This window comes from Helobdella robusta (genome assembly GCF_000326865.2).
Source record: "Helobdella robusta unplaced genomic scaffold HELROscaffold_1, whole genome shotgun sequence".
NCBI lineage: Eukaryota > Metazoa > Annelida > Clitellata > Rhynchobdellida > Glossiphoniidae > Helobdella > Helobdella robusta.
This window is the reverse complement of record NW_008703570.1, coordinates 2,323,764-2,341,257: the sequence shown is the minus strand read 5'-3', so window position 1 is coordinate 2,341,257 and position 17,494 is coordinate 2,323,764. Positions and strand designations below refer to the sequence as shown.

Here is a 17,494-nt window from a genome sequence, read left to right as displayed (position 1 = left end):
TATTTTTTCTACAAAACACAGTCGGACTCCATATAACGAACTTGATGGTTCCAAGAAATAAATTTGCTATATAGAAATTCTGGTATGTAGAGATTATTCAGGGAAAAATTTTTATATTGCTTAATCCACAAACATCCTCTTAGTCATTTATTTTGTATAAAATAAAATTTTGTGTAAAAAAAATTACAAAAAATGAAAATTAACAACAGTGAAACAATGCAATTAAAAAATTAGAAAGGTTTAAAAAATTAAATTTATTCTTTATTCCATGCAAACATGACTCCGATTCTATTGAAATTAGTTGAGGTAGAATGCACAAAATTCATTAGAATACTAGAAAAAAAAGTTATTTCATAAAACACCGCTCATCTCAATCAATCAATCAACCCGGTTTCCCATGGTAGGACGTTGTTTTCTTTGCCATCAACTTTTTGCGCCAAATTAGACGATCAATTGTATCTATTTCATTTAAATTTAGAGCTATCATGTCTTGCTTGATTGTTTGCGACCAGGACTTCTTTGGACGGCCTTTGGGACGTGTGCCAGGTACTTCAACATCTGCAAGAGAAGTTATGGCACTATTTCTACTTCGTTTGACATGACCAAACCACCGCAGACGGTGTCGCCGGCATTCGTCCTTTATATCATGGAGGCAAGGAGATGCCATTTATTCCAGGCTGCACGTATGCGTGCTCGAACGGCAGCTTCAGCTGTTCCAGTACAATCCAGAACATCCCCTAGATATTGAAACGATGTGATTTTCTCTATTTTAATGGCTTCAAAAACAGTGTTATTTCGAATTTGCTGTGGATTGATGCAAGCAGGACAAACAAAATTGGACACTTTAGATAAAGTACCAATTATTTTTGAACAACGTTTGTGACACCACTGGTTACACTGCTGACACTTGATTGAATTGTTACCTACAACAGCTTTACAAACTGAACAGGGCCATCGTCCAGTATTGGTGGATTGGATGGGTTCACCAGTGTTTCATTGCTTTGGTTTTGCTGATGTTGACTTTGAATCCATGATCGGCGAGTCTGGTGTTCCAATCTTCAAACATCTGTGCTGCATTCTGCTCAGACGTGGTTGTTAAAACGATATCATCAGCATATACTAGATTCCAAATGTCACCAGTGCGTATCGGTTTTGTGATTTCTTCCATCACAGTTATAAATAACAGTGGACTGAGAATCGAGCCTTGGTGAACTCCAACGCCGATAGCAAATGTTTCCAACAGTTGTGCTGACAAGAGTCTTAGTATTCGTATACATTTCCATCACAAGTCGAACAAGATATTCTGGGATGAGTTGTCGACGTAGACTCCATCTGATTGCTTCACGAGGAACTCGATGAAATGCTTTTTCAAGGTCTACAAAAATGTGTGATAGTAGTTGATGCTTTGCCAGGTACTTCTCTTGCAGTTGCCGAAAGATGTGAATTGCATCAATTGTTGATTTCCTCGTTAGAAAACCAAATTGATAATTTCCGATTGTGATGCACGACGTTAATCTTCTCTCAATGATTTTTTCGACAATTCTAACAGTGTTCTAACAGACGTATACCCCGATATGATGAACAGTCCAATGGATCACCTTTGCTTTTGTATAACCGGACTGTCATGCTATAGTTTCATTCAGTCGGCATTGAGCAATTTCTCCAGATTTTGACGGCAAAGTTGTAGTAATGTTTGGATACCTGCAGTACCAGATGCTTTGATAATGTCATTTGTGAGTCCAGCTCTGTAAGCTCCTCTACAGTGATGTCTGGAATCGGACCATCGATGGGTGGAGCATCAAAGTTAACATTGATGAGATTTGTTTCGTTTAACAGACAATTGAAGTATTCTCTCCACTGTAGCTTGATCTCATCTTGTTCAAGAACCATCTCATTTTTGTCGTTTTTGATACATGAGGCACCAACTATGTCTTTGTCTTTTTTCGTACGCTTTGCTTGTTTTGCTATATGATACAGAGATTTCATTTGTTCACCTTTACTTTTAGTGAGCCACTCTCTGCACTGATCTGTCCGAACCAGTGCGATTTGACCTCTTGCATAGTCGTTCTTCTCACGAAAAATTTTATGGTCATCCACAGACTTTGATTTTTGCCATTGCTTGTATGCAGCTTTCTTTTCAGCTATTGCATTTTGTACACTGTCATTCCACTACCCAGTGTCACGTTCATGCTGACGTTTTGTACCAGTTTTCCCACAAACTGTAGTTGCAGCGTTCATTAAAACGGCTTTGTATGTACTCCAATCTGTGCTGGCTTGCGATTGGTGGTCTAACTGTGTGGCGACAATCTCTTGAAATTTTTCTCGATGAATATTGCTTTTCAGCTTCCACGTTTTGATTTTCCGAGGCATTTGTTTAGACTAATGTTTTGACATTTCGACAACCATTTATGGCCGTCTTTTGACCATTCCAGAATAATTGATGTCAATCCTTTTACGCTCGAGCATTTCTGCGATTTCCATGCTGCGGCCAGTCAGTGATCCAACATTGAGCGTTCCAAGTCTAAGTACCATAGAGGGGCCATTCTGCAACATCCCTCCGCTACTGCATACTTCCCAGGGATTCTTGGCACCTCTTGACCACTTAAGGCCTGCTGGTGACTAGGGGCCGTTGTTTTTCTTTGTGATGGCATAGGAATAATTTGGTGAAAAGTTTTTACATCCGGACACCCATCCTGACGACAACCACCAGTTATAAGCGGTGGGCATAGGCTTTCACTCAAAAGCACGCAAGGCAGCGTGGATGCAGTTTTATGTCATACCCTGGACACATATCAATTCATAGAATGTTTGCTGGTCCGATATTTTTTTTACTCTATGTAAATTTTGTTTGTTATAGAGTAATTATTTTTGTTCTATAGAAACAAGTTTTGTATGTAAAATTCTAAGGAACATAAAAGTTGACTATATAAATTTTTTCCTGTTAGATTTTGGTTGCATAAGCATTTATGATTGTACTGTGTTCTCGAAAAGCATGATGTTGTATATATTATATAGAATATATAATAAAATTATAAATAATATGTGTATTATAAAAATTATGTCTCTATTTTATAAAATAATTTATATACATTTATTATTATTTTTTACAGGCAATGCTAGACATGAGTGCTGAATTAAATTACTTGTCCACAAGTCTTAGAGTCATTAATCTCATGCAGATGGTTGTACAGGGACAATGGGTAGATGACTGCTCTTTGTTATGTTTACCATTTATAAATAATGAAAACAAACATCACTTCAGGTTTTTTTTAATAATTTATTTTCATTTTATTTTTTCAATGTTAAAATTTATTGATTCTAAGTTCTGAAAATAATAAATACTTTACATATAATTGTTGTAACCCTTGACTCTCGTAACTACCAACACCAATGTTATGACTTCTCTATATAAAGATCTCTATATTTCCACCACCAGTGTTGTAGCTTCCAACGATCGTCAAATGTTCGATCATTTCCGTGGTTACATATTACCCCAACTTAGCCTGTTAGTCCCTAACACAGGCTAAGGTGGGTTTATTCTATTTGAATGAACAACTTTTATCTCTGTCGATTTTCTTCCAAGATCATGGGTTCTGTAGATCACGTCATTTTTCTTGTTTAGTGATCTTGTACCGACCTTTCCAATTCTTTGGGAGTTTCGCCTGGCAATGCCTTTTTTTGCACCGTAGATTGTACAATCAGACCAGGTTTTTGCTCTTGAAACCTGGGTTATTTCTTTTCAGGTCACGCCTTGTTTTCGTTGTTGCGGTTTTTCTAGCCATGGGTAGCTGTCGTGTTTTTTTCTTGATTTCATCTGCACATAAAGCAAGTTCTATATTTCTTTCGATGTTTAGAGGTGTAAAATAACCATACTGGTATCTTTGATGCATGTTGCAAAAATCGTCCTTGACATTGAAGATCCTTGAAGATCCTGTCAATCAGTGGTGCAGCGATGCAATTTTCTTCCCCATCAGCAATGGTTGATGTCGTTATCTTCATCAACGTGTGCAACGTCACGTGCATTTCTATTCTAACGTGCGTCGCAGTCGAAATTACACGTAGGTAATTTTCATCCCCATCAGCAATGAAGCCGTTGTTGATGTCATCTTCATCTCTATTCTGACGTGCGTCGCAGTCGAATTCATCCGCTGGTAGAATAGTCTCAGACTCTTGTTTAGCCGTTTCTGGTGTAGAAGTTTCGATTGTTAGGTAACATTCTTTCAAAGGTTGATTGTAATTTTTCTATTGGCCGGTCGTAATTCGGCTCTTTTTTCTTTTGATTCGGCTATAGGTTCGTTTATCACGGTATTAACTTCCTCTATTTTACTATTTAGGTTTTTTTTAATGCCTAAATATTAATAAATAATGTCGTTTTTGAAATCCCTTCTTTTAATTGTTTTTCTGCTCCACGGTGGGCATCAGTCTTCATTTAAGAGATAATCTGCAGGATTTGTTGCATGTCAGACGCAGACGAATTCCTGTCGTTTGTCGTACTTGATCCTTGTTCGTTTTGTTCCGTTTTAAAATCTTTTAATTCGGCTAACAAAAGATCTGAAAAGTCATCGGGATCGATTTCTTCTTTTATTAGAGCGACCCTTAGGCGGTTTATCAAAACCTGTAGAAGTTTCCCCTCCTTACCAGTCGAGGTTTCTTTGATGCAGATCTTTCCTCAGACTATTTACATTGAGTAATTCTAGTGCATGCATTCTTTACTGCATTGAGTTTCAAGCTATCAAAAATCTGTGGTGTAAATCCTTGACTTCGTAACTACCAACACCGATGTTATAAATTCAATAATTTCTATATTTTTAAAATCAATGTTGTAGCTTCCAACGATGGTAGGTTCTTGATTTCCGATAGATGAACACAACTGCTTCAAATACAAAACTTTGTTGATCGTTTGTTTGAATACCAACAGTAATAGAAACAATAAAATATTACAAATATATAATTATTTATATTATAAATCGCAATTACGACTTCGCTTTCTTTTTGCTTGTAACCTCCTCCGAAACCTTATATTCAGGACGAATTTATAGTCCGATTTTAGCATAGATACAATTTTACAATCTATGATTTACAACACAAAGATTACAAAGATAACAATAATTGAATAATAAATAATGCAGCGCAATTCGATCATTCCCGCGTTTATAACAATCGTAATATCAATTAATACAACGTAATACCATATGGAAAAAGAAATCCCGGAAGATTGGGAGAAAAGTATAATCCTTCCAAAAAACAAAGGTAAAGGGGACCCTTAAAACTACGAATCTTACAGCAATCAATTTTATTGGAACATTGGAATGTGAAAGTGATGGAAAGAATTTTAGAGCAAATAACTATGAACCAAGTTATACAGTTTACGAAATACAGTTTGGTTTTTGACCAGTGAAGAGTACTATTGATGCAATTATTATTGTTAGACAATTTCAAGAAAAGTTCAGAGCCACTCTTTAGTATGCTTTTGTAGGCAGGTTCAGATGGAAGTGGTTAGGTGCAAGGCAGGGCAGAAGAATGGTTGGTGTACACAGTAATGTGTATATATAAAAGAGCTAGTGAATGATTTAGTGCTTTCATTACTGTTGGCATTCAAATAAACGTTTAAACTAGTAAGTCTGTGTCTAAATATTAGACGACGAAAACCCGACATGACCCGAAAGGAAATAATGGAGATTTCAAAAGCAATGACTCGATGTTATCATACAACTCACGGCGTATAAAATGGCTATGCCCAAAACTTCAAAAGTTCAGTAACAAAAAAAAACGACGTGGACTACAGGATCAAAAATCATGAAAAAAAGCTGACAAAGATGAAAGTTTTCCATTTGGATAATAACTTATTGGATAATACTAATCATCGAAGAAGAAAAAAAAATTAACGCCTATGTGGTGACATGCATGATCTTGTATCGCCAAGTTTTGAAATATCTAATTGATAAATTATTATAATTTATTCGAGGATACCCCTACATAATACATATGTTATCACTAATATTGTTCAAAGCTGCACAGGCCTAACCCTAACCTTACTGATTCACCTTAAGTTCGTTAAATTATACATGATTGTGCAAAGATTATTAAGTGATTGTAAATGAAACGGACATTTGACCCAAAGGCTAGGTGCATTGCTTACAACAGTGCTCTCTTGGACACGAGATAAACGGCAACCGCCGCCGGCGCCGCCTCAAAAAAGCTAGGCCCACTGGTTATAACTGGTGGTTGTCGTTGAAAATTGGGCAATTCCAGATACAAAAAAATTTTTCTCCCAAACATCACTAAAAAAAAAATGTTCATCTATTCCCTGGTTCCCTGGAAGAACTTAAATGACAAGTCCAAGAAGAACTTAAGTGACAAGTCCAAGAAGAACTTAAGTGACAATGTCCAAGAAGTACGCAACAGTGAAGGGATGTTGCGGAAAATCGGGCGTCCCCTCCTGGAATATCAGACTTGACACTAAATACTGTGGAAAATCTTGACCAAAACTCCAGCACAACCACGAAACTTGGGGATGGAACGAGACGGTGCAAAATGCTATTGCCAGTAAGAAAGCAGCTTTCAAACGTTAGCAGAAGATGAAGGCTGATGAAGATCGAAAGACATGATCAAAGAACACAGAAGCGAAATATCAGGTTGCGATAGCTCGTGAAAATCAATGCAAGGTATGGCTGACTGGGAGTAAAAGCGAACAAATTCGGTCACTCTACTGAATAGCAAATCAGGCATAAAGAATAATAAAGGCACCATAATAACCTTGCAGAATGAAGTGAAGGATCACCGGAAGTATTACTTCGATCAGTAATTGAATGAAACAAACCCTATTGGGGTGGACGTACTGAAATGCTCCTTATATCGGGGTATAACGTCTTCTGGAACACCCCCTTTAAGTTATTGAAAAAATCATTGAAAGAAGACTGTTGTTGTGTGTTTCAATAGGTGGTTACCATCTTCTTGGCAGGAAAATTCACCTATTTATATCATTCGTCAACTACAAGAAAAATACTTGGCAAAGCAAAGGCGATTGTTCTATGTATTTGTGGACTTGGAAAAAACTTTTGACAGAGTGGGCAAATCAGGTGGAGTCTACGTAGACAGCTTGTTTCCAAATATTTGGTTCGGCTGGTTATGACAACGTACTCTAACACAAAAACTCTGGTCAATACAACAGCCGGTAACACGAATAAATTTGATAACGTCGGCGTCCATCAGGGATCAATACTCATTACGGTGATGGAAGAAATAACCAAACCGATACGCTCAGATAAGATATGGAATGTGATATATGCAGATTATATTGTTCTGGTGGCGGCCTCGGAAGAAGACGCAGTCAGAAAGTTTGAGGTCTGGAATCAGAAAGTTTGAGGTCTGGAATACCCAGTTCGCCGAACACTGGCTAAAGGTAAATCTTGACGAAACAAAATCTATGATCACCGGTGGTACCGCTAAGCCTGTGGGCTTTGGTCATTGTCTATGTTTGGTGTGTGGGGCAGGAGCTGGAAGCAACTCGATCAAATGGAATACCCCGCCTGCATCAACCCGCGACAAAGAAGCCCAGATAATGATACGATTACCGGGATCAAAACTGTTACTTCACTTCATTTTCTAAAATATTTTATCATAACAGATAAAAACAAAACATTTGATTTTGAAGTTATTTATTCTTTAGTACTCATTTATTTAATTGTAATGATAAGCGAAAAGCCGTTTAATCATTGAGGTCATGTAAGGTGCATTATAAAATTACAAGAAATTACCTCAATACTGTTTATTTTAACCATTTTTTTATATTTCTTTAATAATTGTTTGTTTTAATTTTGATCATTATTAATGCTAATAATTCCGTTTACATTAATTTATAAATCGGTATAATTGGAATCTTTAGGATCGAGCTAGCAAACAGTTTTAAAGGCTGTGTCGTGGTTGGTCTTGCAGATTTGATGTATGTTGTTGATGGCTGGCCCAATTTGATTCAAAAAATGCTTAAACCTCATTTCAACTCCACCCAAATAGACCAAGTATTGTATTTCTTGTTTAAATAATTTGTTTATCAATTGATGAATGTTGAAACATGTTGAATGTTGAGACTCAACAATAAATCACAATAAAACTTAATTTTTACAACTTTATTTCGGTCTAGATTGTTTTAATTAAATTAATTTTGTTTAATATAAAGATATATAAGACTGTTAAACAACTGCCTATGATGGAAATTCGGTTCTCTATGAAAATGGCAAGTCAAGAGGATGTTGATGATGCTAAATTTATTCCGCTTTTTCATCAAAGTTTGTGTCTTTACAATTTGAAATTTTATACTTTAACTAATAATAAAGTAGTAGAATAATTGGTCGAATATTGTTTCAGTTGTATAAATAATTTTACTCTCACAAATGGATCAGTTTAATTTTATGAGATTATCAGAAAACACCTTTTCAGCAAAAAAGAATATTCAAACATTCAACACGACGCATTCTTTATTTTACTTATAGCCAAGAGATATATCAGACTTAAATATGGAATTATAAACTGGTCCTGGGCATGACATAAAACTGCATCCACGCTACCTTGCGTGCTTTTGAGAAAAAGGCTAGGCCTTTTTAACTGGTGGTTGTCGTCAGGATGGGTGTCCGGATGTAAAAACTTTTCCCCAAACTACTCTTATGCCATCACAAAGAAAAACAACGGCCCCTAGTCCCCAGCAGGCCTTAAGTGGTCAAGGGGTGCCAAGAATCTCTGGGAAGTATGCAATAGCGGAGGGATGTTGCAGAAAAATTCAGAATGGCCTCTCTATAGTACTTAGACTTGGAACGCTCAATGTTGGATCACTGACTGGTCGCAGAATGGAAATCGCAAAAATGCTCGAGCGTAGAAGGATCGACATCTGCTGCCTTCAAGAAACCCGATAGAAATCGAATGGTGTCTGTCATGTCAACTCAGACAAAGAAAAAATATAAACTATTCTGGAATGGTCAAATACGACCAAAAATGGTGTTAGAATTTTTGTCAGAATTTTTGTCAATAACTAGCCAATAAGTACTGGATGTTAAAATTAAGTATTGGGCTAGCCATTAAGTACTGGATGTTAAAACGTCTCATGTGGATCAAGCTTCACTTAGAAAAGCAAACAATAATTATTTTTTCTGCATACGCACCACAGACAGGCGAATCAAAGATGAAAAATTACTTCTGGGCTGCATTCTCTCAACAATACCAAAATTTGAAACAATCCTGATTGAAGGAGGTCTCAATGGCTACGTTGGAGAGAAAACAGATGGTTTTGACAACGTACATGGCGGTTTTGGCTATGGAGAACAGAATGAAGATGGCAACCGCATCCTTGAGTTTGCTGAAAGTCACGGGTTTTGTTTATTGAACAGATATTTTAGAAAAAAGTTGGAACATTTCATGACATACAAAAGTGGACCATCAGCCACGCAAATTGATTTCTTCGCTGTCAAGGCTATTGGAAAACGTCAAAGTTATACCTGGCGAATCATGTGTCGCCCAACATAGACTCCTTGTGGCAGACCTGGTTGTCGAAATGTCAAAACATTAGTCTAAACAAATGCCTCGGAGAATCAAAACGTGGAAGCTGAAAAGCAATATTCATCGAGAAAAATTTCAACAGATTGTCGCCACACAGTTAGACCACCAATCGCAAGCCAGTACAGATTGAAGTACATACAAAACCGTTTTGATATACGCTGCCACTACAGTTTGTGGGAAAACTGGTACAAAACGTCAACATGAACGGGACACTTGGTGGTGGAATGACAGTGTACAAAATGAAAGAAAAGAAAGTTGCATACAAGCAATGGCAAAAATCAGTCTGTTGATGACCATAAAATTTTCCGTGAGAAGAACAACTATGGAAGAAGTCAAGTTGCATGGCTCGGACAGATCAGTGCAGAGAGTGGCTTACTAAAGGCAAAGGTGAACAAATGAAATCTCTGTATCGTATAGCAAAACAAGTAAAGCGTACGAAAAAAGACAAAGACATAGTTGGTGCCTCATGTATCAAAAATGAGATGGTTCATGAACATGATGAGCAAGCTACAGTGGAGAGAATACTTCAACCGTCTGTTAAACGAAACCAATCCCATCAATTTCAACTTCGACGCTCCACCCATCGAAGGTCCGATTCCAGACATCACTGTAGAGGAGCTTACAGAAGCTCTGAAAGCTATGAAGGATGGAAAGGCAGCAGGGCCCTCTGGACTTACAAATGACATTATCAAAGAATCTGGTACTGCAGGTATCCAAACGTTACTACAACTTTGCCTGGAGTGTGTAGAAATTGCTCAATACCGACTGAATGGAATTATAGTATGACAGTTTCGCTTGACAAAGTCAAAGGTGATCCATTGAACTGTTCATCATATCGGGGTATACGTCTGTTAGAAAACACCCTGAAAATTGTCGAGAAAATCATTGAGAGAAGATTAACGTCGAGCATCACCATCGAAAATTATCAATTTGGTTTTCTAGCGGGGAAATCAACAATTGATGCAATTCACATCCTTCGGCAACTGCAAGAGAAGTACCTCGCAAAGCATCAACAACTATCACACTTTTTTGTAGACCTTGGAAAAGCATTTGATCCAGTTCCCCGTGAAACAATCATGTGGAGTCTACGTCGACATCTCATTCCAGAATATCTTGTTCGACTTGTTATGGAAATGTATATGAATACTAAAACTCTCGTCAGCACAACTGTTGGAAACATTTGCATTTGACATCGGCGTTGGAGTTCACCAAGGCTCGATTCTGTTATTTATAACTGTGATGGAAGAAATCACAAAACCGATACGCACTGGTGACATTTGGAATCTAATGTATGATATCGTTTTAACAGCCACGTCTGAGCAGAATGCAGCACATATGTTTGAAGATTGGAACACCAAACTCGCCGATCATGGATTCAAAGTCAACATCAGCAAAACCAAAGCAATGAACACTGGTGAACCCATCCAATCCACAGCTACTGGACGATGGCCCTGTTCAGTTTGTAAAGCTGGTGTAGGTAACAATTCAATCAAGTTTCAGCAGTGTAACCAGTGGTGTCACAAATGTTGTTCAAAAATAATTGGAACTTCATCTAAAGTGTCCAATTTTGTTTGTCCTGCTTGCATCAATGCTCTTAAATAGTATTGTGGTCCTAAAAAGGATGTTGTTTCAGTTGGAGATTAGAATGCGTTAGTCAGGACCTTAATCTAAGAAATAGGACGAATCTAAATAACGATAACGTGCAGAAAACTATTGATTTAAATAATAAATGCAATAAGTATGTAATAAATGATTGTTCAATTACAACAAATAATTACAAATTTAATTGAAATCAACAAATTCATTATTTCAAACAAACCGCTTCAACGGATGAACATGCATAATGATCGGTCAAACATTAAGAACATAACATTGTTACAGACAAGGCGAAAAAAGAATAAGTAGTTAGAAATTAAATGAAACGCTTGCAAATTTAATTAGAAGTCGTAACTAATTAAAAAAAGTCACGTGACGCGGTATCACCGGCTATATAAGAGACGAGACGAACGAGAACGAAGGATAGGACAACAAAACACGAGGAGTACAGGTAAGAGGCAGACGGTTGACGTAAGTCGTAGTTATTTGGATTAATTTATTGTTTCTGCTTTTTTTACTGTATTACTGCTGGTGTTAAATAAACGTTCAATTTAGTTTGCGTTTAGAGTAGTTGTGTCCATCTATCGGGAATCTTGTACCTACGGATAAACGAACTTTTGACTATCGTTGGAAGCTACGACACGGTGTTGGAGATATAACGAGAATTGAAGCTAAAACATCGGTGTTGGTAGTTACGAGGTCGAGAAGGTTACGACACTGGTGTTAGCAGTGGAATCTTCTGAAGATTACAAACTGGAAGCTCACTGCAAGAACACCAAGGCTAGAGGACAATGTAATTAGTCTGATAAGGGAAGCTGATACTGACGAATAGTTGTATTCCGTGATTTACCTGTCGATTAGTTATTGTGCTGTATTCTAACGACTTTATCGATAGAACAAACGAGTGATTGATCACTTGCGTGTATTGCCAGCACTGTTTTCTTTCTAATAAAGTCATCTGAAATAAGTCTGTTCAGGAGTCAAGAATCCACGTAGAAAAATAACCATACTCTACATTTCAAGGGGTCGGTTATAACAATATAAATAGAAACATAGAAAAAGAACATCGTAAATTTGCATAAATTAGATTTTCTGGTTTGAATTCTTCAAAAATCATTTAAATTAAAACAAAATTGCGGAAAACTCAATAATTAAACAGAGTTTACTGAGTGCAAACAGTATATTAATAGTTGATTATTATAATCATTAATTAAATCATCCAGGTTTGGTGCCTAAACTCTGACTATTATTATGAACACACACAGTTACTAAAAATTAACAAAATTTTAAATTGTTTAACGAATAGTTTTTTCTATGGTAAGTGGATGATTGTTACTAATAACGGATATAAAATTAGCAAGCACGTAAGTTTCTTTGAACAATACTGGACTTAATTCTGATCGTGTATCACAACTGAGTGCACCTTATATATGCTGCCGATATCAGGTATAATACCGTAGGAATTAGGGCACCTAAACTAGAGAATTACCGGTCATTTAAACGTAGCTTTAACGTAATGGGTTTGTAAGAAACATTTTTAATTTTCATATAACTTTTGAGCTTATTTAATTTTGATATTTAGATATACAATAAACCACATTAAATTTTTATTATACATATCTGAATTAAATAAATAAATGTATTTCTTGATGACGATACGGTTGGGCCTTGCCAGTTTACTATACATCAATTTTGTAGTATCGTCCGTTCATGACGTTTTTTGGATTTAGAAAATTTAACAGAATCCGTTGGTTAGAATTGAAATGGCGGCTGAGCAACAAAAAACAAATTTACGCCGGAAACCATGAATACTATACATAGTTTGGAACGAAAATTCACTAATAACATCTTCAATTTTAGCATTTGAATTTTTATTATTTTCATCATTTCAAATTGCTATTTATTATTTTCAATTTTTTATTTACTTAATTGAATTGACTTTATATAATAAAATTTTTAGCATTAAAAATATTTGTTTACCGACAACCATCATTATAATCCAAATCATGATTCCCATATCGCGTACACCACGGATAAGAAAATTGAGTTAAATAAAAGTTTTTAAAAATAAGTTTAACATGCAAAGTGTTATATTTTTTATTAAATGTAAAAACGTATCGAATTCCAGACATGAAAAAGGATTCGAAATGGAATGAAATAAAAGCTGGAATAGAATATATTTTAACTATTGTACTTCATAGAATGAACAAAGAGAAGGTAGCAATTTTTAATATTTTTTGAAAATCTTACAAACGGTAATGGTATACAAAAATGTATTAATGCGTGTATATATATATATATAGAGGCTATAATATAATTTTATTATATATATATATATAATAAAATTTTTAGCAATAAAAATATGTGTTTATATATATATAAATAAAAAACTTTAATTGAATTAATTTAATCTCCTCTGATTTAATCTGAAATTATTTAAAAATCGCTAAAGTAAAAAAACTTCCAATATGAAAAATTGAAACCTCGGATTTTACCGACCGAACATGATTAATGTCATTACAAAATCTGATTATTATCAGTTCGATTTCTTTTGTATTCTTAATTAAACCAAGTTATTACACAATCAAAAAGCTGATGTGATTACAATCTGATAGTTGAGATCCGTCAATTAACGGAGTATTCACTTTAATATCAACAAAGCCTTTCGTTATAATTAACTTTAGAAAATCAGTAAATACTAGTTAAAAGTAGTTAAATAAATTTTAAAAAAATCAGTCCTGGGCATGACATGAAACTACATCCACGCTGCCTTACGTGTTTTTGAGCAAAAGGCTAGGCCCACCGCTTATAACTGGTGGTTGTCGTCAGGATGGGTGTCCGGATGTAAAAACTTTTCCCCAAATTATTCCGATGCCATCACAAAGAAAAACAACGGCCGCTAGTCCCCAGCAGGCCTTAAGCGGTCAAGGGGTGCCAAGAATCCCTGGGAAGTATGCAGTAGCGGAGGGATGTTGCAGAAAAATTCAGAATACCCCTCTATTGTACTTAGACTTGGAACGCTCAATGTTGAATCACTGACTGGCCGCAGCATGGAAATCGTAGAAATGCTCGAGCGTAGAAAGATTGACATCTGCTGCCTTCAGGAGACCCGATGGAAATCGAATGGTGTTTGTCATGTCAACTCAGACAAAGAAAAATATAAACTATTCTGGAATGGTCAAAAGACGGCCAAAATGGTGTTGGAATTTTTGTCAGAGAACCGCTAGCCCATGAATTACTGGATATTAAAAGGATTAATTCACGTCTCATGTGGATCAAGCTTCGCCTAGAAAAGCAAACAATGGTTATTTTTTCTGCATACGCACCACAGACAGGCGAATCAGAAGAGATGAAAAATGACTTCTGGGCTGCGTTATCTGACACCATCTCGACAATACCATAATCTGAAACAATCCTGATTGGAGGCGATCTCAATGGCCACGTTGGAGAGAAAGCAGATGGTTTTGACAACGTACATGGTGGTTTTGGCTATGGAGAACGGAATGACACCAAAGGCTATTAAAAAATTTATACCTGGCGAATCATGTGTTGCCCAACATAGACTCCTTGTGGCAGACCTGTTTGTCGAAATGTCATAACATTAATCTAAACAAATGCCTCGAAGAATCAAAACGTGGAAGCTGAAAAGCAATATTCATCGAGAAAAATTTCAACGGATTGTCGCCACACAGTTAAACCACCAACCGCAAGCCAGTACAGATTGGAGTACATACAAAACCGTTTTGATAAACGCTGCAACTACAGTTTGTGGGAAAACTGGTACAAAATGTCAGCATGAACGTGACACTTGGTGGTGGAATGACAGTGTACAAAATGCAATAGCTGAAAAGAAAGTTGCATACAAGCAATGGCAAAAATCAAAGTCTGTTGATGACCATAAAATTTTTCGTGAGAAGAACAACTATGCAAGACGTTAAGTTGCACTGGCTCGGACAGATCAGTATAAAGAGTGGCTCACTAAAAGCAAAGGTGAACAAATGAAATCTCTGTATCGAAAAGCAAAGCGTACAAAAAAAGACATAGTTGGTGCCTCATGAATCAAAAACGACAAAAATGGGATGGTTCTTGAACAAGATGAGATCAAGCTACAGTGGAGTTCAACCGTCAACCGTCTGTTAAATGAAACAAATCCCATCAATGTCAACTAGGACGCTCCACCCATCGACGGTCCAATTCCAGACATCACTGTAGAGCTTACAGAAGCTCTGAAAGCTATGAAGGATGGAAAGGCAGCAGGGCCCTCTGGACTCACAAATGACATTATCAAAGAATCTGGTACTGCAGGTATCCAAACGTTACTACAACTTTGCCTGGAGTGTGTAGAAATTGCTCAATACCGACTGAATGGAATTATAGTATGATAGTTTCGCTTGACAAAGTCAAAGGTGATCCATTGAACTGTTCATCATATCGGGGTATACGTCTGTTAGAACACTCCATGAAAATTGTCGAAAAAATCATTGAAAGAAGATTAACGTCGGAAATTATAAATTTGGTTTTCTAGCGGGGAAATCAACAATTGATGCAATTCACATCCTTCGGCAACTGCAAGAGAAGTACCTCGCAAAGCATCAACAACTATCACACTTTTTTGTAGACCTTGGAAAAGCATTTGATCGAGTTCCCCGTGAAGCAATCATGTGGAGTCATCGTCGACAACTCATTCCAGAATATCCTGTTCGACTTGTTGAATACTAAGACTTTCGTCAGCACAACGGTTGGAAACAAGATGCATTTGACATCGGCGTTGGAGTTCACCAAGGCTCGATTCTCAGTCCAGTGTTATTTATAACTGTGATGGAAAAAATCACAAAACCGATACGCACTGGTGACATTTGTAATCTAATATATGCTGATGATATCGTTTTAACAACCACGTCTGAGCAGAATGCAGCACAGATGTTTGAAGATTGGAACACCAGATTCGCCGATCATGGATTCAATGTCAACATCAGCAAAACCAAAGCAATGAACACTGGTGAACCCATCCAATCCACAGCTACTGGACGATGGCCCTGTTCAGTTTGTAAAGCTGGTGTAGGTAATTCAATCAAGTGTCAGCAGTGTAACCAGTGGTGTCACAAACGTTGTTCAAAAATAATTGAAACTTTATCAAAAGTGTCTAATTTTGTTTGTCCTGCTTGCATCAAACCACAACAAGAAATTCAAAATAGCAATGTTTTTGAAGCCATTAAGGTAGAGAAAGTCACATCGTTTCAATATCTAGGGGATGTTCTGGATTGTACTGGAACAGCTCAAGAGCCTGGAATAAATGTAAATGGCATCTCCTTTTTGATGCGTGGTGACATCCAACTACCACTACGATCTAGACTTTATAAATCTGTGATACGTCTGGTCTTGTTATATGGGGCAGAAACATGGCCAATGACAACCAAACTGGAACAACAAAATGCTCCGATGGATGCAACGATTTAGTCTGAAGAACCACATCAAATCTACCGAAATCTTGCGTCGTGCTGGTTTAGATGATATAAAGGACGAATGCCGGCAATTCATCATTCGGTCATGTCAAACAAAGTGTAAACAGTGCCATAACTTCTTTTGCAGATTTTGAAGTACCTGGCACACGTCCCAAAGGCCGTCCTAAGAAGTCCTGGTCGCAAACAATCGAACAAGACATGAAAGCTCTAAATTTAAATGAAATGGATACAACTGATCACCTAATTTGGCGCAGAAAACAACGTCCTACCTCGGGGAACTTGGTCTCTGGTCGCTAAACGATGATTGAATGATTTATTTATTTATTTGGTACTTTGACATATACGGCAGTTGTAAATCTTTTTTCGTTACGCGTTACCAAAACATCCAAAAATGGCAATGAATTTTCAATTTTCAAAATTCTATTTTGATGGTTGAAGGTTGCTAGTAGGTGGTTGACTTGTTCCGGATCATTGTATGCAACGAAGATATCGTCAACTTATCTGGCATTGTTTGTTTTTAATTTGTTTTTAATAACGGATCGTCTCTAAACGTTTTGCTCCCAAGATGTCCTAAAAAGAAATTTTCGAACAGGACCGAGTGGTGAGCCCATGGCTACACCGTCAAGTTGCTTGTATATCTTGCCTATGGGAGTGTGAAAAGGTGTTTCGGTGGTTCAAATTTGGAGAAGAGATTTAAGATGTGTATTTGGTATTTTTAAGGGGACAATGTTGATATATATTATATTAGTATAAACAACAATGACAACGACATTATATATATATATATATATATATATGGCTGGTGACTTCAATATTGAATTGTTAAAAAATGACTGTTACAATTTTTTTTCATTGATTAGTAAACCAACACGTATAACTGATTTCTCATC

At 36.6% G+C, this 17,494-nt stretch overlaps 1 protein-coding gene across 1 annotated transcript in view; it reads left to right on the top strand.

Moving 5' to 3' along the window:
- Positions 1–17,494, top strand: part of HELRODRAFT_62279 (hypothetical protein) — a gene marked incomplete at both ends in the record, with an annotated part of 75,728 nt that overhangs the window by 57,589 nt on the left and 645 nt on the right. The window contains 4 exons of the mRNA XM_009010594.1: positions 3,111–3,262; positions 7,886–8,018; positions 8,177–8,291; positions 13,271–13,359. Of these exons, the coding sequence (XP_009008842.1) occupies positions 3,111–3,262; positions 7,886–8,018; positions 8,177–8,291; positions 13,271–13,359 (489 nt within the window). The remainder of the gene's footprint in view (positions 1–3,110; positions 3,263–7,885; positions 8,019–8,176; positions 8,292–13,270; positions 13,360–17,494) is intronic.